The 23,695-nt window shown below is 34.0% G+C and overlaps 2 protein-coding genes and 2 pseudogenes across 3 annotated transcripts; 1 reads left to right on the plus strand and 3 right to left on the minus strand.

The window, feature by feature from the left end:
* Positions 1 to 329: 329 nt before the first annotated feature.
* Positions 330 to 1,355, minus strand: LOC120216759 (annotated as a pseudogene).
* A 4,654-nt stretch (positions 1,356 to 6,009) lies between these two features.
* On the plus strand, positions 6,010 to 7,556 carry LOC120216760 (annotated as a pseudogene).
* A 1,941-nt stretch (positions 7,557 to 9,497) lies between these two features.
* Positions 9,498 to 13,908, minus strand: LOC120216652 (protein WEAK CHLOROPLAST MOVEMENT UNDER BLUE LIGHT 1-like). 2 transcript variants are annotated; one of them, XM_039214004.1, is made up of 3 exons: positions 13,606 to 13,908; positions 11,701 to 12,521; positions 9,498 to 11,505 (listed from the first exon to the last, which is right to left on the minus strand). In XM_039214004.1, the coding sequence occupies exons 2-3, from the start codon at positions 12,499 to 12,501 to the stop codon at positions 9,643 to 9,645; spliced, it is 2,664 nt and encodes an 887-aa protein (XP_039069935.1). In that variant the 5' UTR covers positions 12,502 to 12,521; positions 13,606 to 13,908; the 3' UTR covers positions 9,498 to 9,642. The 2 variants fall into 2 exon arrangements, with proteins under 2 accessions (XP_039069935.1, XP_039069934.1); XM_039214003.1 differs by having other exon boundaries at positions 13,597 to 13,908.
* A 6,662-nt stretch (positions 13,909 to 20,570) lies between these two features.
* LOC120216653 (BRI1 kinase inhibitor 1-like) lies at positions 20,571 to 21,790 on the minus strand. The gene has a single exon (XM_039214005.1). It carries the CDS (start codon positions 21,649 to 21,651, stop codon positions 20,716 to 20,718), a length of 936 nt encoding a protein of 311 aa, XP_039069936.1. The 5' UTR covers positions 21,652 to 21,790; the 3' UTR covers positions 20,571 to 20,715.
* Between the last annotated feature and the right edge of the window lie 1,905 nt (positions 21,791 to 23,695).

Raw genomic sequence — 23,695 nt, forward strand, 5'->3', positions numbered from 1 at the left:
GTGTATATATATTAAATCCTGTTTAAACACACTATTCAACTGTTGCCATGGGAAAATCTTTAAGACAAGACATTATCATGCACTGGCCTGGCGAGTGGCCGAGGAATATATGATCCATCTTTAGAATCGTGTCACATTCCAGGTCATCGAATTCTAGATATGCCAGTTTTAATTGAGAGATTCACTGATTTGTACGAATGCCATATCTAAAAGGCTTCTCACTCTTCAGCAGATAATGTAACTCAACAAAAAAGCAGACAAGGTTATCGATCATATAGCGTGAACAATGGGGTAAGCAGTAACAGTTTCACTAAGGAACACCTTGTAAATCATGGTTACTGTAGTAGCATGTTCTATGCCAGATAACCCGGTCCCATTTATTCCAAGTAATTATTTTACTGCAAAAGCAAAGTTTGAAAATATTGGCATCTTTGCTCAGGCATCTTGATTTGTTGACATATGTTTCTTAATGGTATGGCTTCAACAATTTTCTCCTTTTCACTGGTCAAAAATGCTTCCAAGAGAACTCCAATCTTATAGAAGTGGAAAAGAGGCACTGCCTGCAATAATTCAGATTCATCTTAATATACAGCGAATGACACATGACAATCATCTTTGTACAGTAGAATGCATCCACAAATCTCATCCTGGTTTTTTACTCGGTTGCAGCTATTATAAAATCATCTCAGCAGGCAGATTTTCATGATGCTCGAGTTCCTATCAAAAGTTATGTTCAAATAGAGATTACCCTGATTCTAAGTCTTTCAGCAACTTGCAGACTGTTCATCATACTTATCAGGCACCTTGCAGAAGAAAATATACAATAAGAGCTCATGTCTCACCATTCCTGCTCTTTATTCTTAAAACAGCAACACTGAACATATACAATAAGTAAGAGCTCACGTTTCAAGAAGATCACGTCAGCATCTTCGTCGCCCGCACCCTTGAATAATCTCGAGAATCGTTGCTCTATGTACTTGCAACTTCCGCAGGAAGTTCGATAAAAATCAACTACAGCTAAAGAACTAGTTTCTTTGGCCTTCTCAACAATTTTTTAGAACTCTTCATCGGTTTAAAGTTCTCTAACACAGTACATAGGGGCAGTCGTCCTCTTCGTCTGATAATTCCCCTTGATTACATTTACAATCAGCCACACCTTTGATGCATCTGAGTTGTAAATTGTAATGTGTATGTGGGGCTAATTTCCATAGATTTTATTTTGGCCCTCAAATGACGAAAAATACATGACTTGGATGGTTATGTAAGCCCGGAAGGGCACAGACAATTCCATAATTTAGTTATTTTTTTCTGAAAAAGAAAGAAGCATTATTGTAGAGAATATTCTGCTTTTGCAACAATTCCTAGAGCAATCTCCTCCACCACAAAAAAATGTATGAATATAGAGAAGAGTTTCAGATTGTCTTTCAAGCATCCCTTGTTCACTATAAATCTGTTGAACCAAAAAGACTAGTTCTATGTATCTATATGAAATTATGAACAAATAAACCATCAGAATTTTCTCCAAGATTAAAAGTTGTGCTCAATTTCTAAAGAAAATAACCCACCATGGATCCATGCTTCTCTAGTAATTTAGTAACACCAAAACTGAATGATAAACAAAAGCAGAAGGTATTATAACAAGAAGGAACCCTGCGAAAAGCTCAAACCAGAGAGAAACAGTAAAGAAATGTATATGAAGAATGAATGAATGAATTCTATTGATCTGGAATAATACAATTACATAACATATATACAGCCAAGGATAACCTTTAACAAATGTAAAACACGATTGCTAGGATGACCAAGCTTGTCATGCCAAGAAACAAAACAAGTATTAGTAAATTCTTTACAAGAAACATCATTGCTATCAACTATATTTGCAGCAAATGGCATCTGCAGTGGATAGAGACCTTGAAGCAGCTCACCCTTCCCAATCACTTGATATAAGTCCTGAATCAAGCATTTTGATTTGCAAAACAACACGCAAAGATCAATATCATTTATCAAACATTCAACTGACAACATATTGAACCTGATCTCAAGAACATATAGCACATCTCGCAGAACTAGATTGGAAGAGAATCAAACATTTCTAGCAAAACCAACTGAAAGAACAGACTTGTCTGGAAAAACAATGTTACTACCGGTGATGGGATGTAAAGAATCAAGCAAATCCTTTGAGAAACAAGCATGCCTGGATGCACCAGAATCAATAATCCAGCATCTTGATAACTCGAGAGAAAAATTATTAAAGTGAGATGAAATTTCACCTTGCATAGATGCTGGACGTTGAAAGATTTTCTGCAGTTGATGCCACTTGTAGCTGAGAAGTAAGCATTGCAATCAGCTGATGACACTGCTGAGGGGTCAATGCTTCATTAGCAGGTTGAGAAGAAGATCCTTGTGAGATATCTGTTAGAAATTTTGATTTCTAATATTGATTCATATAATTTAAGTAATTGATAATTGTTATTGTTGTACACACGGTGATGATTAGTGTAGTATTGAGGAGGTAATTATCAGGTGTAAATATCTCTGCCTCATACCGTGAAAATATAAGTTTGAGAGGTATTATGTGTAACTGAAAAGTAGAGGGGTCTTTCGGTTATTTTTGACCTTCGGTTATTTTGTGATTTAAAAAATATAGTGAAATCAGTTTTTTAAAAACTCACGTAGCAGACAGTTTTTTTCAAGAATCTCTTTTTTTCTCTCTTAAAAAGAAAACAAGAAACTCTGTTTTGGGTTCTGATTCTTTCATCAAGAATCAAACAAGTCTTCTTATCATCACAAGACGAATTGAGGATTATACAATATTGGGATTGGATAACATTTATTATTTCTTGCTTTTAGTATATTCAACTATCATAATGGAATTATTAAGTAAGTTTTTCATTTCTTTTACTGTAATTCTTAATAATTATGTCATTAGCTTGATTTGGTGGATTTAATTATCCTATCAAGATCCTTATATGTTAATTGATTCCGCATACAAGATTAATTGATTTTAACAATAGCATCACTCAAAGGGGTTACTGAATTTGTATGAAGCGTTTAAAAATTCTTGGAGTTCAGACCAATTCTTGGATGAATAACCCCGAGGATATCCATGCAATTTGTAACACTTATCCCTTGTGTGACAAAAAATGTTGCAGTGGTTGCACTGAGATCTGTTCTTGCGATTGTCATTATTGGTTTTGACAGCAAAAGTTGTTTCAGTAATAGGATTAGCCACTTTAACGCTACGTTGATTTTCTTCTTGAAACAAAGAAAAAACCTTGGTAATCGAAGGCAAAGGATCCATCAAAAGAATCTGGCCTTTGATGTAAGCATATGACTCGTTTAGCCCATCAAATCCTGCATTTGTTCTTGCTGCTGCTCATCCAACATTCGTTTTACTCCTCCACAGTTGCAATCTATACAAGTACATACCTGCATAGTGGAGAAAAGCTCATCCCAAACAATCTTGAGTTGAATATAATAGGTGCCGATGTTCATTTGATCTTGCACTAAGTCGCTTAAATTTTTCTTTAGCTGAAACAAACTTGGTTCATTCGATTGTTGAAAATGACCAACCAAATCTTTCCAAATATCAGCTGCAATAGAATGGTACAAAAGACATGCAGCTATATCCTTTGAAACATAATTCAAGATCCAAGAATACACAAGATTGTTGGCTTTTGTCCAGACATTGAACTGTTCTGTCAAGGATCAAGAGCAGTAATTAAGCCATCAACAAAGCCTAATTTGTTCTTGGCAGATAATGCAAGCACCATCGATCTTTTTTCAACTGTGAAATTTGTCATTGGAAAGCGGCTGCGTGACAAGAATCATTCCAGGGTTATCCGATTGATGCAGATAGTACGGATTACTCCCATTGTCGAAGCGATCGTTCAAAGAATCAGGTATGCCGGGGTTGGAAGGTAGAGTATTGTCGTCTGATACCGTATAACAAGAAGGAGACCTTGCGAGGAGCTCAAACCAGAGAGAAACAGTAGACAAATATGAATGAAGAATGAATGAATTCTATTGATATGAATAATACAATTGAGTAACATATATATAGCCAATAATAACTAAGTAACTAATCCTAACTAATTAAATAACTCATTAGTTAATAGTAAGCTGCCGCTATAGGTATAATAGAGTAGGTCACTTTCTCAATGAAACCCACATTTATTATTGAATTTTTTTACTTTCAGCTAAAGCAAAAGCATCCGAAAACATGTGGATCCACTGACACAAAGTAAAGTATTTATCAGTGTACAGTTAATCAAATACTCGTCCGTCCGGCCTCACATATTGGAACTTGTAAGAACAGGTAGCGGAAGCTAAGGAACTGAGTATTAAAACTGCAAGTGTTTGCAAAGGAGACCGTTTTTCATATTACATGGAACTGGCAAGAAGTTGAAAAGAATTAAGGAACACCAGCTTACCTAAGGGCAGTTGGGAGTTGAGGCATAAGAGAAGTGACTTGCCTATGGAAAAAACCGAAGAAACTTTGAATGAGAAACGGACACGCCATCACCATTTCCGCTTTTCAAGCTCCATACTCTATCCATTCTAGGATCATATTGTGTGGCCGATCAATCGTTTTTTAATGTAAAAGTACTATTTAGCTCCATTTTTTTTAAAATTGGACGTCATGTATACTAAAGCACATCGGATCATCTAAATTTAACTTCAATTTTTTATTTGGTTAAATAATTAAAAATGAGCGTCACTTTGATATTTAAATTTAAAAAAGTGATATATTTAGATTGAAAGATTTAAAAGATCGTCTCGAAAATATTTAAAAATGTTCAAGAGTAACTATTATTGCCGGTAGGGTGAGAAAATTTTGATTTAAAAAATTAATTCTTTTCTATTCGACTTCAAAATTTTGGTTAAAATTAACTTTGAATTATAATTTCATAAATACAACTCGAAAAAATAAATAAATTTGAGTCGAACAATAAAATAAAACTCAAATAGTAATTTGAATAACTCGGTTTTTTAGTAATTAGTAAATTGATTTTAAATTTTGAGTCAAAATCCATTGATTCTGTTTGATATATATGTATATCGCATATGAAAAAAAATATGAATAGAAATATATGTATCATATATGTTATAGAAAATTGTTTAAATTAAAATTAAATAGCACCATAATCTTATATTTAAACATAAATTCGAACAACATGACTACAAAAATTTTAAGTCAAATTTTAGTTATAAAATAAGCTTTGATAACACAAATAACTTAAAAAAAATTTTACTGGACTTGATGGAACACTTGCCCTAATCGTTTGATTTTTTTTTTGGTTATTTAAAAGGGTAAGCAAAATTTTGACTTTATTATTTATATATGTTGATTTTTATATTACTCATAAATATAACATCCTCTAAATTTTACTTACGAAAATAATATCAATTTTTATTATCTAAAGTAAAGGTAATACTAATGTTACGATTGATAAGCTATCTTTTAAAAAATTAACGATGACAATGATTTGTTATCATAAGTTAAATATTATGTTATCACTATAAAAAATAATAAGATACTATATTAATAGTTATATTAATTTTTAAACGATAAATGATCAAAATGATACTAAAATATAACATTATTTATTACTTATAAATAATTAAATGATTAACCGTTCATTGTCAAATAGTTGAGAGTATTTAAAGCATGTTCTACTTTATAATCATCATAGTTTAATCAAAAAATTAAATAAAAACAATAAAATAAAAATGGTAATTGGGTGACTAAATCCATAATTTACCCTAAATTATAAACGAATCAATTAGAGCCTTTCTTCTTCAAAATTCAAAGCCCTAACAAACTTACGTGGAAAAGCCGACAGACCTAAAGAGTGAAAAACCGCGATTCCCCAATTTCAAATTTTGGAAATTCGCGCTCTTTCATATACCATTTCTGATTTCCTTTTCCCCTTTGAACCCCCCCCCCAAACATAAAAAAAAACATTTTCCCCCCTAGATTCACAGTTACGTTCACTTTCAATAGCAATGGGAGGCTCTCACAGCCGCGATTATCTGATTTCAGACTCAGTCGAGGAGGAATATGAAGAAGAATATTTCGAAGATCCCAAAGATGAAACTCCGGAAAGATCTTCCTCGGGTCGGAGACCCAAAACGCCGTCCTCTGTCGACGAAGTGGAGGCTAAGCTCAAATCTCTCAAACTCAAATACGGATCGGCCAATTCCCAAAACCCATCTCATACAAACGCCGTTAAGCTGTACCTTTGCATCGGCGGTAACACCCCTAAAGCCAAATGGGTCACTTCCGAGAAGCTTACCACTTACTCTTTTTTCAAGACATCGAAAATCAACGATCAGAATGGAGGGGAAGATGACGAAGATAGTGAAAACGAGGAGGAAAATGGGGAAGCTTGGTGGGTTTTGAAGGTTAGTAACAAAATTAAAGTGAAAGTCGGGGTGGAGATGCAGTTGAAAAGTTTTGGAGATCAACGTAGGGTTGACTTCGTGGCTAAGGGTGTCTGGGCTATGAGTATACGAACTTCGTTAGCAAGTTTAATGAGTGTTTGTTTTAGAATACCTATGGGATTGAGTCGAGTGATGCTAACAAGGTCAAGGTATACGGGAAAGATTTTATTGGGTGGGCCAAGCCTGAAGCTGCTGACGATTCCATTTGGGAAGACGCTGAAGATGCTTCGTTCAACAGTCGTCAATCTGCAAACACACTGAGGGAAAATCAGGATCTCAGGGAGGAGTTTGAGGAGGCTGCTAACGGAGGGATTCAAAGCTTGGCCTTGGGGGCATTAGATAATAGCTTTTTGGTTGGTGATTCATGTATTCAAGTTGTTAAGAATTTTGTTTACGGGGTTCACGGTAAAGCTGATAAACTTCATATTAGAGTGCACCTTGTGGGTAATATATCACTAACTAACCACTTAATTTGGAGTTAAGACCTTAGTTGGCAGAATATAACCTGAGTTATTGCTTGTATAGTGGTGTTATTTTACATCCCTTCATTTCTTATTCCGTTGCCAACAAAATGTAGTTCCTTAGCATTATTTATTGAAATATTTGTTGTAGAATCATGAAAACTAGCATTTCATGAAATTTCTTGGTTTAGGATCTAAAAGTGATGGTGATGATGAAACTATGTGAAAAGATTCCATTGTTGCTTAATAGATAATTGATCAAGGTTATCAATTGCCCATTTTCAGGATTTAAAAACTGCTATTTTTGTGATTTTCTTAGTTCCATGAACAAATTCTTTAACCATGTCTTCTACGTTTCGTAGGTCACTGAGAATGGAAAGCAAGAGCGCCATCTGGTTGCAACAGTAGGCAAATTCAGTGTAATTTTGAACTTCCAACAAGTGAAAGAATGGGTCTCATGGATGCTACCATAATCAGGAGGGTCTGAAGAGCTGCTACTGTTACAAGATAGTCCTTAAGGATGACTCCATCATCGTCGATAGTCGTTTCATGCACGACAAGTTTGCAGTCACTGATTCTCTCGAAGCTCCATTGGTTATTGCCACTCCTCTGAAAGTTAGCTCCTTCACCATATCTAGCAAGCGATGATGGCATGCTCAGATAACCCACTCTGTTTTATTTGGTTACTTTCCAAATGTTGCTGGGGAAATCTGTACTGCAATTTACGCACTCTTAACTTTATTTTCCTTGTTAAATTAGGTTTCTTTGGAAGTGTTTTCTGCAAGACTTAGGGAAATGATAATTTGCGGCAGCTTTAATCTACTGTAGGTAAAAATTTATCGAAAACATTATTATTTTTATTTGTTTTGTTATTATTGGACGTTTTATAAGTTATGTTAACAAAACCGGTAAAGTAATACCTGTTTTGTTATTATTGGACATTTTATTGGAAATATTAAAAAATATTAATGTTTTATGTAAAAATAATAATGTTTTAGATAATTTTTTTATCGAATTTATTATTTAAATAATAACAAAACCAATAATATCTTTTTTTAATTATATACTAAAGGTGCCGCGCCTGTGGTCCTAGTATTTGTGATTTTTTTATCATTGTGTTTTAGTTCTACATAAATTAAGCTGCCAGTGCCTTCTAACTCACAAAAGTGACTGTTATAGAGGATTTAGGATTTATTAACAATGTTATAACAGTTTTTTTGGAAGTAGGTTAACCTTTTATTTTATATTTTCTGGTGCACAATAATATTCAAGCAATAGAACCAATATATTAAATTAACACAAATATAAAAACTTAACTGAAAATTTTAAAATTATTAAATAAGTGAACAATTTTATTAATTCACACTATAATTACAATATTATATATTTCTTACTATTTTTTTCTTACTTCTAAATTGTTTTTTATATAAAGCCACTAGTTTTATTAAAAATAGAAAATATCCAGAATTATAATTAAGATTTACAAACATAATTGTAAATATAATTAAATTATAATTAAGATATTTTCTTATAACTATTGACACAAAAACTAGCCATTTATATCATAAGTTACACAAGGACCTAAAAAAAGAATTACATTGGCAAACGAACCACAAAAGGGGATGAAGTTACTGAAGACCACTGACAAATTGTAAATCAGAGTCAAGCGATGTGAGGAAACTATCCAAAAATGCAAAACGTGTATCCAAATCAATCTGAGGCTCCAAAGCAAGGAAGATCAGCATGATAACAAATAAGTGTTATATTGATCAGTTGTGGCGATTTCAAATTAAACCCTAAGAAAAAAAATAAACGAAAATAATGACAAAAAAACCGTAAGCTACCAAAAGGCAAAGAAACATGTGCCACAAAGATAGAGATAAACGTGATATAAAGACAGAAAACATGTCACAAAGACAAATATTTTTATTAAAAAACAAAAAAAACAAAAAAAGACAACCGGCGGACGACAACCAGTATAAAAATCGGTGCTGCCGCCGATTAAACAAAATTAAAGAAGAAAAAATTTGATTGATCAATAAAATTGATACAAATTGTAAAGGAAAAAAAAAGAAAGAGAGAGAGGAGGAATAAAAAATCTAGAGTTTTTTTATTTTTTGAGTTTTATGAAGTAACATAATTTGAAATTTATATTGTTGGATATTGAATATACAAATTACTTCTAAACTCTTTTTTAATAATAATATTAAATATTACAAAGATTTAAACTATTTATCTATATCTCTAAATATATAGTAAATATAATATTTTAATAATAAATATGTAAATAATTATTGTTAATGAATATTTAACATAAATCTTTAGTTTACACCTTACACGCATTTAATGTGTGTGTCTGAGATTTTAATTCTAAACAATTTGAATCTGGATAATTTGATTATCTAATTTCTTCGTTGATCTAGTTCAATTTTTTTTATTTCGAAAAGGAAGTGTTAGCAATTTCCTGTGATAACCATAACAAACCAAATACTTAATCATAAGAAATCATTTACAAGCGTCTCAAAGCCTACAGAACCATATCTATTACTTCCAGAATCAAGATCCCTTACCCATACAAACCCAAAAGTATGTTCTCAACTTTACCATACATCAAATAAATCAATATAATTTACACTCAACGAGTAAAAGTCTGTCAAATCTTATCGAATAATTATGGACACTGTGACAACCCAGGAAAAAGGGAGATAAAATCACAACAGATATTATTAACACTTTATTGACGACTTACGTGGGAACTAGATGAACTTAACTTCTTCCTGGACAAGAACATTAAAATCTTAGGGAACAATGACTTTTTCTTTACAACTTGTGGTCCCGGGGATGATTCAGTTTCTGTGTTATTCCCTTGATCATATGCCTTTGGGCTTGCTATGGTGTTGGCAGGAGCAGCAGGTACAGGTTCAAAGTTCTTCGTTTCTTTCTTTCCCTCAGTACTTGCCCTTGGAGGGTTTTCTCCGTGACTCAATTCAGTAGCCTTTCGCCGCTGCTCATGTTCAGCCCTCCACCTTCTCAGTTCCTGCTCGATGCCTAACTTCCCTTCCTTGGCCTTCTCAGCCTTCTCCGTAGCAATTTTTAGTGCTTCCTTTCTTTCAGCCATCTCTCGAGTTACTTCTTTCAGGTTTTCCAAGCTTCTTGACTCAGATTGCTTAGCTACTTCAATTTGAGAAACGGCAGCTGCCACCCTCATGTTGGCCTGTTGCTCTGCCTCGTTTGCACGTTTACTGAGATCATAGTACTCCTCTAAGGAAAGCGTTACACCAGCTGGTGAATCAACCTCATTGGTGCTTTTAGCTGATTCACTCTCTTGCAACGCTTTAATTGCAGCTAATGCCAACTTCTCTGAAGCCTTGGCAGCCTCTATCTCCTTTTGAGCTGCAAGTAATCGACTCTCCATGGTACTTGCTCCGGCCTTTAATTGAGCCGCTTCTTCCTTTGCTTTGCGCAGCTCTTCACGAGCCATTTCAGCAAGTGACTTGGCTTCATCAGCCACTTGTGCTGCCTGCTGCAGTTGTTTGGGCAGCTCTACCATTTCTTCTCTGGCCTCTTTTTCCTTCATCTGGGCTACGAATATTTCTGATCGAGTCTTGTCCAGCTCAGCTTCCAGAGAAGAAACAGCAATCGAAGCCATACCTTCTCTCTGCTTAATGTTGGCGATAGCAGACTTTTCCTTGTCAATCTCTGACTTCAATGAAACAGAAGCCACCTTCAAACAATCCACTTCCGCGGTTGCTTTTTCTATATCGACCTTTATGTCTTCAAGTTCCTTCTTTAATGAAGCAATGAAAGCTTGCACATCAGTGTGAGTTCTTGTTTCTGATTCCTGTGACTCATTATTGTGGTGTCCATCAGTTTCCTCCTTAAGTTTAGAATCCATATAAGCAGCTAATTCAGCTTTCAAATCAAGTAGCAGTGCAGAAGCAGTGTCTAGCTTTGATTTCATATCCTTTGCTGAATTAATTTGCTGATCGAGTTTATGGAGCTCCTCTTCAACCTGTTTCAGTTCCTTCTCCCAATGGTGCATATCTTGGTCTCGGGCCATGGCTGCTCCAATCCTTTTCTCTTCTGCCTCCAAATGTGCAGCATGTGCAGACTCCAAGGACTCCTTTGTGGCAATAAGCTCAATAGTCAATTCCTCCACTGTCTTCTCAACCTCTTTTGAAGCAGAAACAACCTCTTCAGCTTTATTAACAGCAATATCTCTCTCATTCATCAAAGAAGCATATTCCTTTTTTGATGCTTCCGACTCTTCTTTAACAGATTTAAGTTCCAAAACTGCAACTGCATGCCTGGCTTTAGCAACCTCAAGCTGTGCCTTTGCGGCAACACTAGCATCATCAGCGATCCCTTGTTCCATCTCCTCCACCCTTAGCTTAGCAAGTTCAGAGTCTTGTTTTGCCTGGTTCTCTTCAGTTTGTGCTCTCTCCAGGTTTAGCTTGAGTTCTTCTATTAGTCTCTTTGTGCTGTCAAGCTCCTCTAATACTTTCATTTTTTCCACTTCAGCATCCTCTGATCGTTTCTTATATTCAGGCATCTCCTCCTGGACTTTCACAAACTCATGTTCCACAAGCTTGCGTCTCTATAGCACAAAAATAAATTTGAAGTTTTAGTGGAAAAGAACAAAGTAGGCAGAGAGAAGAGAATAATTTATGATGATCATTAATAGTTATAAAGACAAAACAAATTCAAGATGAACAGCATTCACTAGACATGACAAAACTATATTGCAGCAGCATAGATTACATTAACGCTACTATTAAAGCATCTAATATACCTCCAAAGTTTGTGTTCTATGAGCTTTCCAATCAACAATTCCTCCAAACTTGGAAACAGCCTCTTTAACAGATTCAAAAGGTGAAGCTATATCAATAAGTCCTCTATTTAAATCAACTTGCTTTTTGTGTGTAGGGCTAATAGATTTTGGGGATTCAGCAGCAGAACTGATAATATGAGGCAGAGTAAGATCATTAATTTTGGCTACATGCTCCTCAATTTTAGCATCTCCTGCCACAGAGTCATTGACCTTGGGAGAGGATGAAATGACGCCATTGTCATTGTTAACAGAAGAACTGACAATAGAACTGGCTTCCTGAGATTGCCTTCCATCAGAAACACCATGTATAGATCCAACAGTAGCTCCAGCTGGTGCGACATGGTCATTTTCAGAATCTCCAACCTTTGGATTGGAAGCAGGAGGAACAGCTTTGTCCTTGATAAGTGCAGTGCCAGTGGAACTAGTATTTTGAGAAGGTTGCTCATCAGAACTGTCATGCATTCCCCCAGTCCTAGAATCTTCCACCAGTCTACCCTGATGATCTGTCTCAGTTTGATCAATTTTAACCGATGAAGTTGAAGCTGCACTATCTGCTCTACAGTCTTCTTGTCCTCTAACTTGGTCATCAGAAACATTTTGTAAAGAGGTTTGTTTAGAACTCTCCAATACCGGAAAATGACTTTCAGGTTGTTTTGTCCAATTAATTGAAGCTGTTTGACCTTCACCAGAATTATGGTCCATATCTATAGGCGATGAAGCAGATTCTGAATGAGGCATCTCTTCTGCTTGTACATTCTCCATATTTGAAAATGACAAGGTGTCTGAAATCAAGGAAAAAGAAACCATTCAAGAGAAAGGAAAAATAAATTCACAAGAAATCACCGCTTAATCCATGTAATTCCAGACAAAACAGCTGACATGAAAATCAGCAATTATATGTTTCAACATATAAAGCAACTTTCAGCAAAACCAATCAATGTCTGCAACTGCATTCATCTATTATAGATCCTCAATTTAAAAAATCAGGAGCAAGAGTTGACAAGCATTAAAAATCAATTGGCACTTGAAGCAAGAACAGATTGTCATGACAAACTTGTTTTACCTCTATGTTTAAGCAAGCACGTAGAGTATCGATATACAGTCTTTTATCAGGCACAGATTTTTTAATTTGAGATTCAATCAGCAAATACCTCAAAAACAACTAATCACACCAAACAATGAACCAACAGTTTCAAAGAACATTAACGGAGCAGATGTTGAACATCTCACCAAATTTAATTTCATGCAAATGCTCCATTCCAATTAAACGGAAAAAGACAACAATTTTCAAATCAAATCTCTATTGACCCTATTAATCATGTACGCCAAGTTCAGCCCCACAATTAGAAGGTCTGTCAATGGTACAGACTAGCAACGTAATCAGCAAGTAAACTTTTCTAGGTCATTCATCTGCTAAGAACACGTAACAAAAGTTTTATATTGCGAAATCAAATAAGCTCCTTTACCTTGACTGAAATTCAAACTTAATCCCGAAAATTTCACAAGTCAATACCGACACATAAGATACATCAAAATCCAATCCAATTCACAGATTAGAGCATATCCATTTTCAATCCAATTCCTTTTGTCATGCGCAGGTAAAGCACCTTATCCAAAGAGTGATAATCATGATAATAATATGAGATAAGGAGACTGATTTTTATCTATAAAATCTCGAATCTTTGAATTTGATTGCTAAAAGTTCTGCAGAATAACTTTAAAAAAAGAAAAGAAAAGAGTAAAGGAAAATTCGCTGCAGGATAAAGAAGCTAAGATGTTAATTAAGAAGTCATATTAGATTCGAAGTCTAGATTGTTTCTGCCAGCAAAAATAAGGAAAATAAATCAAGAAAGTAACCTTGATTACTTAAGTCAACGTTGTGATAAAAACTCCAACCAGCTCAAACACCAGCAATTCAAAATTCTCAGAGCTTCATTACCACTGCAGAAGGAAGAAAAAAATGATCTGCTGCTTAATCCATATATATATATTTTTTGGTAAACAGAAGAAAAGGAATCCTCTAGTTTCGACTGTTCACACTATCTCCAAGCAGCGCCGCTTAATCCATAATTAAAGCATCGATTTGACGGAGATTAATGGAAAGCTAATTAATAAGCTTCTTTTAATAAAGAGGATAAAGAAAGGAAAGGAACTTGCGGGATTTCCCAGAAACAAAAAGACTTGCGGAGAGACAAATCATTAATTAATAAAAAAAGGATGAGGAAATTTTATAGCTGAAGCCTGAAATTGGGAAAAATAAGGAATAAAAGGCAGAACGAAGACACGTGCCAGCCAATCTATTCTCGCCTCTTCTTACAGACTAGATAACTGTGTACTTCCTCTCTTTGTCGGCGAATTTACCGAAAAATACCCAAATTATATAATATTACTTGTTAGGCATCATTTCTTTAAATATTACTGATCTAACACCTTTTTGACATGGTGATAATAAAGCGTGTTTCAGGAGATGCGCCCTGGGTTTTGTTTGAACTAGCGCCACGGTAGAGATCGTAAGAACTTGATGATGAATGTCTCCCCATTGAACTTGATGGGATGATATCAAGATATGAATTTCTCATTAACGAGGTAAAATCATTACACATTACTTGAGTTGGGCTATTAACTTGATCAGCTTGTTGAGCCAACCCATAGTGGGAGCATAATGACATACCACGAACCGTAAACACTTCAACGAATGTGGCATACATTTGTGTAATAGCGTCTGAATTTTGATTCTGAGCATCAACCATTACAACAACATCGTTAATGTTGGAGAATTCAAACGCTGCATAAGTTAACGAAAATAGTTTAGTTGGAAACTATACTGAAGTGATGAAATTCTTCTAGTACTTCCAACATGAATCTTCGTTGAATTTTAATGATTAGCTTTTCAAGAGTGATGTTTCTCTTGAAGGATAACATGACATAATGATTTGATGCGAAGACAACGTCAGTTTCATCTTCTCGAATTTCTCCATCATAATAAACAATAGTTGAAATACGCCTCATTTTGAGAGTTTGAAATATTAAAAGTCTTATATATGCAAAAACGAATAATTTTTTCTAATATATGATAATTCTCCTAATTAACTTAACAATATACAAATTAAAATATAAACTATGACTAAAAAAAATTAAAAAAATATATTCATAATAATTTAAATAACACAATTTAATATTATTACCGTATCAGCAAAATGTCTCGAGATATAATTCCGCCTTCCATTTTACAACCGCAAAAAGTAATAAAAATAATTAGTATACTAAAATTTGGTCAAATAATTAAATATGAAATAAATATAATAAAAAATATTTTTACCTTCTAACAAAATATACTTAGCTTGATAGAAGAAATTGATAGAAGGAATAATGTGAAAATAATTTTGGTGTGGTTTGATATTTGGATTCAAAAGTATATATAGGGGATAGGGATGAGTAAGAATGTGAAAGCAATTTGATATTTGGTGATTGGCTTGTAGCTGGGGTAATAATAGAAGGGCCAATAATTGAAGGGGAATAATGGAAGGCGCACCTCTTGAACCGCGTCTTCCCCACCGGTAAGAATTTCCCGCGAAAGCACGCCTCATGAAACACACATTTCCACCGTAGTGTTAGCTCGGACAAAACCCTAGGAAGGCGCGCCTTTTGCAACAAGTCTTCCTGAAACGCACTTTATTATCACTTTGTCAAAAAAAAGTGTTAGATCGGTAATATTTAGAGAAACGATACATGTCAAGTAATATTATATAATTTGAGTGATCTTGGGTAAAAATGCCCTCTTTGTCCACATATTTTCGTTTAGTTTCAAGTTCTTTATTAAATTAAGGTGATTATAAAGTGATATATGTTTCAAATATTCTCAACTATATGACAATGAATGTTCGATCATCCAGCAACACTTGTTAGTGTTGTAACGCATGACCTAACAATAACTTGTTTAATTTCAAGTTATATTGTATATATACATCATTCTAATTTATGAGATAATGTCTCATTTAAATTTTTTATTTTAATAAGCTATTTAATAAAATTATTTATACTTTTTTAAATATTTAATATGATATATATACTTTGACAAATTATCTAATATAATACTTGAATTATTATTTTATAAATTATTATAATAATTATAAAATTTCATTGATTGATTCAACACGTATCAATATTATCAATTTGTGTTATAATAGGACACACTAAACAATAATTTAAGTATTACTCAAACGATATTAATCTGATGTCACAATAATACATGTAACGATATTTCATGTATCATATTAAACATTTTGATATTATTTATTTATCTTATGGTAGTAATTGATATGTATAAGTTAAAATTTATTGTATTTAGCTTATTTTATTAGTTTTTTAATTTAACTAAAACAGGTTTCTTTTATAATTTATTCATAAAATATATTTGTGCAATAATTTCTTTGAGAGATCATTTTTCTTTTGTTTATTATTTATTTAATTTTTTCTGATTTGAAGTGTTAGTATTCAATTGTAGTGAATGAGATGTTTTATCAAAAAAAAAAAATTAGATGAATCCGGTCCAACCAATAATATTTCTTCATCTCATGTTTTTTTAAGGTGAATCTTCATCTCTTTCCTACATGTAAATAACAAGTGGATAATTATTTTGAAGTTATTTTAAAATTTGCGGTTCTTATTCACTAGGACAATGGGTAACATGGTGAGCCGAATCTATCAAATAATTTCTCGTTTTTATCCATCGTTTAGATTATTAAGAATCAACTACTTTTAAAAGATTAAATATACATTCATCTAGTTATATATTTATCTAAAATTAATAAACTATTCATTTTTCATATCCTTAAAATTCAAAATTTAATAGTTCACACGCATTTTCTTTTATTTATTTTCTTTTAATGTTATGTGTTTTTTTTCCTGAGTTGGATTTTAATCCTTGATCATTCTCTCTAGATCTTATTTCTTAATTCAATAAGTATTTTAAAATTCCTTGCTCAAATATAATTGATAAATTGAAAAAGAAAACGAGTTAAAAATTAAAAGATCTTAAATTGCCATTAAATAAAAAACATGAATTAAATGAAAAACAACTAAAGAGAGTGTAGGGAATGAGTGGAAATTGACTTAGAAAATGCTTAAATATCATCCTGGACAACCACATTGACGTTATAACAATTGATGTTTTATAAATAATTAAAAGTTATTTAAATACTTTGTATCATACCATTACCAGACACTACCTTAGAGAAGAAGATAAATGTGTAGTCCAGCCCAGGTGTAGGTGTAGGTGGCGGTTGGCTCCCTGAGCTCTAAACAGAAGCATGAATAATTGTAAAAGCCCAATCCACGATATAATTGTTGCGAGGCCCTCAAATGCATGCAACTTTCACCTTTAAGGACGATTGGTTCGTGAAATATAATATTATTTTCGGAAATAAGATTATAAGAATGTAACATTGTCTGACATATTACTGTGAATGTTATATTATTGTATTTGGTTTGTTTGACAGGGATGTAAAACTATAGTGTTTGATTAAAGGAATAAAAGATCAATGAAATGTATATTTTACCAAATTATCCTTGTGATATTTTTTTAACAAGCTGAATTATGAATATTCAAAATGAAAATATTTATATAAAAATTCATATAAAATATATTATTGTATTTTTTTAATTTTTTTTACAACATTTAAAAGATAAATGAGTATATTAAAAATGATGATAATAAATAAATAGAATGTATAACTTATTTAGATAGCAAAACAAGGATACTATAGTTGTGGTATGAGAAAATAAATCTTAACAGGTTTGGGAAAGTAAAGTACTATAACTTGTGAAATAAAGTGAAGGATATTTTTTGAAATAAGCCTTTTGTTTTAAGGGCATTTTAGTCTAAATTGTCAGGAAATAATTAATAAATACCTAAGCAATGGGTAGGAATCAATGCTTCAACTTATCAGTTTTTAATTTTTAGTTTCTATTATCTACTGAAGAGATCAAGTCGAGTAAAAAAATTTAAATTAATTAAATTGATGAATTTTATTTTATTATTCAAATTTTATTTTTTTAAATTTAGTCAAGTTGTTCAAGTTTCTATTCAAATTTAAATTAATTGTAATTATATATAATATTATAATACATATTAACTATATTTTAATGACTTTTTCTAACTATTTAAGATATACATACATATCTTTTCATGTTCTCTTGATATTATTATATTATTTAATAAACCAAATATCATTTAAAATTATAAAATTGTTTATAATGTTATTTTGATGATAAAATGTTGATAAGAGTATAAACGAGTCAAAGAATTAATGAGAAGGTAAAATTTGTAAAATATTATGATCGAAAGATCAACTTCAATATAATAAAAAGTTTTCTATAGTGGTAGAGGAATATATGGTTTAAATTTGCTAAAAAAATAATCTAAAATGGGGGAATTGAAGAAACAAATAAGTTATGTAAAGTTAAAGGAAAAAAATCGAAAAACTAAGAAATTTGTTGTAAAAAACAATATGAAGCTATATATTCTACAATGAATGGTTTAAGAGTATGTGGTTCAAATTTAGGGATGGAATGAGTCGGGTTAGAGTTAGATTTTTGGTCAACCTGACCCAACACGAAAATATGTATCCTCCATTCGAACTCGATCCGACCTGAAAATTATATATCATTCATCCGAACCGACCCAAAAAAAATAGATATCTTCCACCTAACTCCCACTCAACCCAAATTTTTAGAGTATAAATTCAACCCGGTATAAAATAAGCACATAATTAAAATAATAATAATTTTATCAAAAAAATACATTATTATCCTCAGGTCGGGTTGAGTCAGAAACTGTCGTTATCGGTTTAAATTTTCATCCCTATTAAAATTTGATTGAAAAAAACTTAAAATGAAGGATGAAATAAGAAAATTAAAGATCAAAATGCAAACTATTAAATTGTCTAAATAAGTTTTCATTTTTTTATTATTCAAACTTTACAAATTCAAACTCAACTTGAATTTGAAATTTAAATTGATTAGAATAACTCAACTTGAAAAACTTAAAATTTAAAGGAAAAATATCATTTTTTCGAATCGAATCGAATCAAACTTTTCTAGCCATACATGAACAAGCCTTGCAGTTATATCGATAGATGTTTAATCAAATGATTAAGTCCATCCTACCCTATATTTTTTTGGAACTTTGTTCCAACTGCTGTATGTTAAAAACTTGTCATTCCTTCTAATGTATTCCTCTCTTTCTGGAAAAAAAAAAAAACCCTTCAAGTGAAAACACCAACACAATGACAAAACTTGTTTCTAATCTTTAGAAATACTCGAGTACAATAAGGGGGAAAAAAAGAATAATCTGCTGATCAAATGAAAATCTTCCATGACTATTTTTCCAACATCTGTTTTTACAAGATCTTTGAAGATATGCAAATTTTCCTGTTGGTCCAATGAAACAGACACTTCATACGACTAAACACTCTCTCAGTGTCTCTTTCGTTTCCCTTATAATTGATGAGAAAAGTTTACCACTCAATGAGGTGATTCTTTGCTCTTATATGTTTCACCTTTCTTTATTCAATGAATTTTTGTGTCACTGCTTCTATTTTCTCAAAAGTTTTATGTTCGTTGTTTGTTACAGTAACTTCCTTCTGGAAATTTTGAAGTGAAACAAACCATGTCCTAGAAATAAGCTAATAATCCATGGAACAGAGCTGTGCTTGCTGCACATTTTTTAAATTTCCAATCATCGTTTTTCATGACCCCTGCAGGCATCACCTTTTTGTGGGGCTTCTTTGTTTTTCATGCTGTTTGAGAAAAAGGAATTCCCAGGTGGTCAACTCCATGCTTTCGGATATAATCATCCCGTATCTAAAATCTCGGTCAACAAAATATTAGTTTTAACTTGTTTCAGCAATGCAAGCATGTGTATGAACTCAAGATGGCCCTGGAAAAAGGGTGGAAAAAGGGGAGAAACCAAGACAATTGCTGTCATCATTACAACCTATCATCATCCTCATTATCACGGTCTTGGGCTTTTAATCTTAAATCTGTGGCACTCAAACGAATCGTGCCTTTGATAATAAGAACACTGTTGAAAGCATATGCAATTAGTTGTGAGCTTGATGCTTTTTGGAGAAATTTCTCAAGCTGTCAAGTCATCGTAAGTGTCCCACATTGATACCACTTGATATTTTTAGGGCATCTGCCACTAGAAATGGTATTCTGTTCCCTTTTGATTGCCTTTTCGCTTGTAGGGACTGAAAATTTAAAACCCATTGTGCTCTTCTACTATAGCTTTACTCCATCCCTCTCCTTGCTAACTTTTCCTTTTTCATGTGGGGGCTCTTTTAGTGGTTGATTCATGGGAAAATGCTAAAGAAAGAAAAAATTTCAAGCAAAATGAACAGATGAAAGAAAAGGGTAGGCTTGATGATGATGGCTGGCTCTTTTTACTGAGAATGCGAGGCTAACAATGATTAGCATTTCAGTAGGAACACGCAGAGGACGTCAATAATCACACTGTTTGAATTCATCAAAGGCCAGGGATTATGAAATATAAAATGCTGCACTAAACAATATTAAGAATATGCAAATACAACATAGATGCCATCTCATATTTGACATTCTTGAATCTGGAATTTAACAACTTTAACTGTTTATTTAATGCAACAAACGAATCATGTGAACAGATTTCTGAATCCTCAAAATCTGACCTTCAAATTTGCTCATTTTCATCAAACTACATATGACATACTCTGCACGGTAAAAGGCAACAAAAGAACCAGTTTTTTCATTTTAAGATGTTGAAATTTATCAAAGCAGTCATCATCTTTATCTTCAAACTAATCTCATACTCCTTTATGTATGTACCGTTTTATACACAGGGAAATATTAATTATATCTATGCAGTAAAAAGAAAAAGAACAAAAAGGTAAAACAGCTTATAGAAGTTGAATAAATATAAGGAGAGCAAATTCAAAACTAGGTCAAGCATTTAAATTTGTTTTCCCCTTCAATGGAATTCTTGCAATGAGCAATCGCAGCTTGAATTGCAGCCTGCAGCTCTTCCATTGTGCTGTCACTGGTTGAAGAAGAGTAACCCGTGGTTGCAACAAGAAGACCACTGTTTGTAGGCGATGTTCTCATTGAAGCCGGCGCTGAATAAAAATCTCCTCTTCTTGCTCTCAACTCTTTTTCTTTGTTTCTCCAACTTAAATTGCCTGAAAATGAGCGAGGTTGCCCACGAAGATGGCGGTTCTCTCTCCTTCCTCTGAAGAACAACAATGGCCGAACCATCCTCACGTACCTCTTCAAAACATGTCTCAAATCGAATCTCATCTTCATCCTGTGCTTCTCTTTTTCTTCTGTTTCTCTAACGCCACGCCATTTGTGGTGGTGCCACCTTGTTAAACCGGATAAGGAGAAAGACTTGGACTTTGGCCTTGCTTTTGCTTCAACGTTATGGGTGTGATGGAAGTTACCAACTTTTCCATTGCCATGGTTCTTGTTGCTGCTTCTGATATTGCTATCGCTTTTGCTTCTACAAGTGGTGCAGCTGGGTTTATTGGGTTTCGGTTCATCCAATAACTCTCTTACGGGAACGTTGCATCCATCCAATGAATTCGTGGAGCAACGTGGAGACACCGGGAGGTGAGAAAGGAGCTGGAGAGGGAGCAAATGACCGTGAAAGAAAATGTCATCTGCTGGAGTCAAATCGATAGCCACTGAAGGTGGGGTTTTGGTTTTACCTGGGACAGTGTTGGAGGAAGACTGGAGAGAGACGACTGTGAAGGAGAATTCATGAGAAGGAGAGGAAGAAGCTGAAGGAGGTGAAGCTGGGGATTGTTTTTCTGCTGACCCTTCCTGCTCTTTGTCCACAACTTTCTCCCTGGTTTTCTGCTCCCGGTAACCATTCATGATTGTAATTAAGCTAATTCCACGATATCTGATTCAGTATCTGAAATGAAATAAAATTCTTCTCAGTTGAGAGATAGAGAGGGAGAGGGTGAGGGGATAAGGAGATTAGGAGGCAATTGATTTTTTTTTTTTTGGGGGGGGGGGAGTAAATTGGACATATATTTGGTTACCTTTTTGCATTATTTTTCAATAGATAGAAACAGGGTGGTAACGGCGGTGGCCATTTGGATGTGAGTTGAGATTGAAAAATTTAGCAGATTAAGCATCAAAAAGGGTTGGTAGGTCCTTGTCAAATCCAACATCTGATACAAGGAAATTTAGATCGCAAACATCCAAATTTGCCCACAACAGGCTGGTGGAATGGCAAAGCAAAAACTTTTATTCTGAGCTGTTCTGCCAATAAGACGGGCGAGAGCCAAAAAGGAAAAAAAAGGAGAGTTGAAACTTGTTGAGATACTCTACTGTGCATACTACATACAGAAATATGTGCGCTCATTTCTAGAGGAATCTTAAAAAGTTGGGCTTGGAATATAGTACCAACAAAACACTGTTATCCTTTCATTTCTTTTACAGGAAATAACCTATCCTCTCTTTCTGCACGCCAGTTAACCACGGGGAGAAAAAAAGTACGTTCATTAGGTTGTGTAAGACGAGTTTTCAACAATGCTCACCTGTCATCTTGACATGGAAATGATGTCATTGAGAGGTATTAGCTGAGCCATCATTTCATGCCCCGTGGAGTTCAACACTGTTTCAAGTCCGAATCTGCTACTTCCACGGTTCAACTTTTTCATTTTTGGTTACAAAAGAGGACCACTATATTAGTGGTTAAAAGAATTTATTCTCCAAGCAGGCAAGTCAAGCTGGAGAAGTCTGTGGATTTCAGCTGTTGGGGTGGTCATCTCAGACAGCCCCGTTGACACCGTTCGACCGATCCGGGTGAGTGCATCGGCGACACCATTAGCTTCCCAGCCGATAAGGGATATCTCGACCCTACGATGAATGAGCTATCGGATTCTTCCAAGTAAAGCCGGTTTGTATGATACAAAAAATCTCTTTGAATGGACCAGATTTTACATGCTGCTTTCGATATTTATAAGCTGATTTTGATTTTTTTTTTGTTATCAAATCACTTTGGGCTAACAGAAAAGGAAAACATTTAACAACGGCATCATGGTCCATCCCAGGATACATGTACTGCAGTTGAGAATTGAATTTCTCTGTTTTAAGAATAGATCATTATAAATGCAAATGGTTTTAATTGTTGAGGAAGAGATGACGACCCCGCCATTAATGCTTGATCATGAACTAACAAGGACTGAGGGTTGAAGCTGTGACAAGCAAATTGCAAGCAGTGCAGGCAGCATTGTTAGGGGCAAAGGCTTCTATTCATCAGTCAATTTAAGAGGAAGATGGGCCATCTGCAAATAGGTCTGCAGATGATCTCGTGACAACAAGTTTGAAGCGTCCGATTAAGCAGAGACTTGCACAGGTAAGATGGTTGTAGACCCACACGCACGCGTACAAAGATGGTCCCTTCCAAAACCAGCAGCCCATGGGGGAATTTTTGTTCATTTACTTAAAGGTCAACATCCCAATCATGGAGGCATTATTTTGGAGGCCCGACAGACACATCTTTGCCACTCAAAATAATCTCATTCCATCTCCCTAAAGATAAGAATGGAAGGGGGAGGACAAAACGAGGCATAAAACAAAAATTTCACCTTCAAAACCCATATAATTAAGATCCTTTATCATTATTCCTTGGGTCGGTTCTTTTTTCTGCTTTTGCCTCTGCCCACTCAATACCCCTTAGTTAACAGAGTACCTACCTTCTATATATTTTAAAAAAGTATCCTAAACCCAATGTTTGAAAAAACCTTTGGTTATGTGTTTTGCTTTTGGCTTCTAATAACGTGAATAATAAAGGAATTGGGCACTTGCCCTCTTCGAGAACCTGAAAGCGAGTTTCACGTGTTTGCTTACTAGAGCCAAATACCCTCCAGCCAAGCGTTTTTCTACTCGTTCCTACAGCAATGCTGGC

This window comes from Hibiscus syriacus, unplaced genomic scaffold (genome assembly GCF_006381635.1).
Source record: "Hibiscus syriacus cultivar Baekdansim isolate YM2019G1 unplaced genomic scaffold, ASM638163v2 tig00110163_pilon, whole genome shotgun sequence".
NCBI lineage: Eukaryota > Viridiplantae > Streptophyta > Magnoliopsida > Malvales > Malvaceae > Hibiscus > Hibiscus syriacus.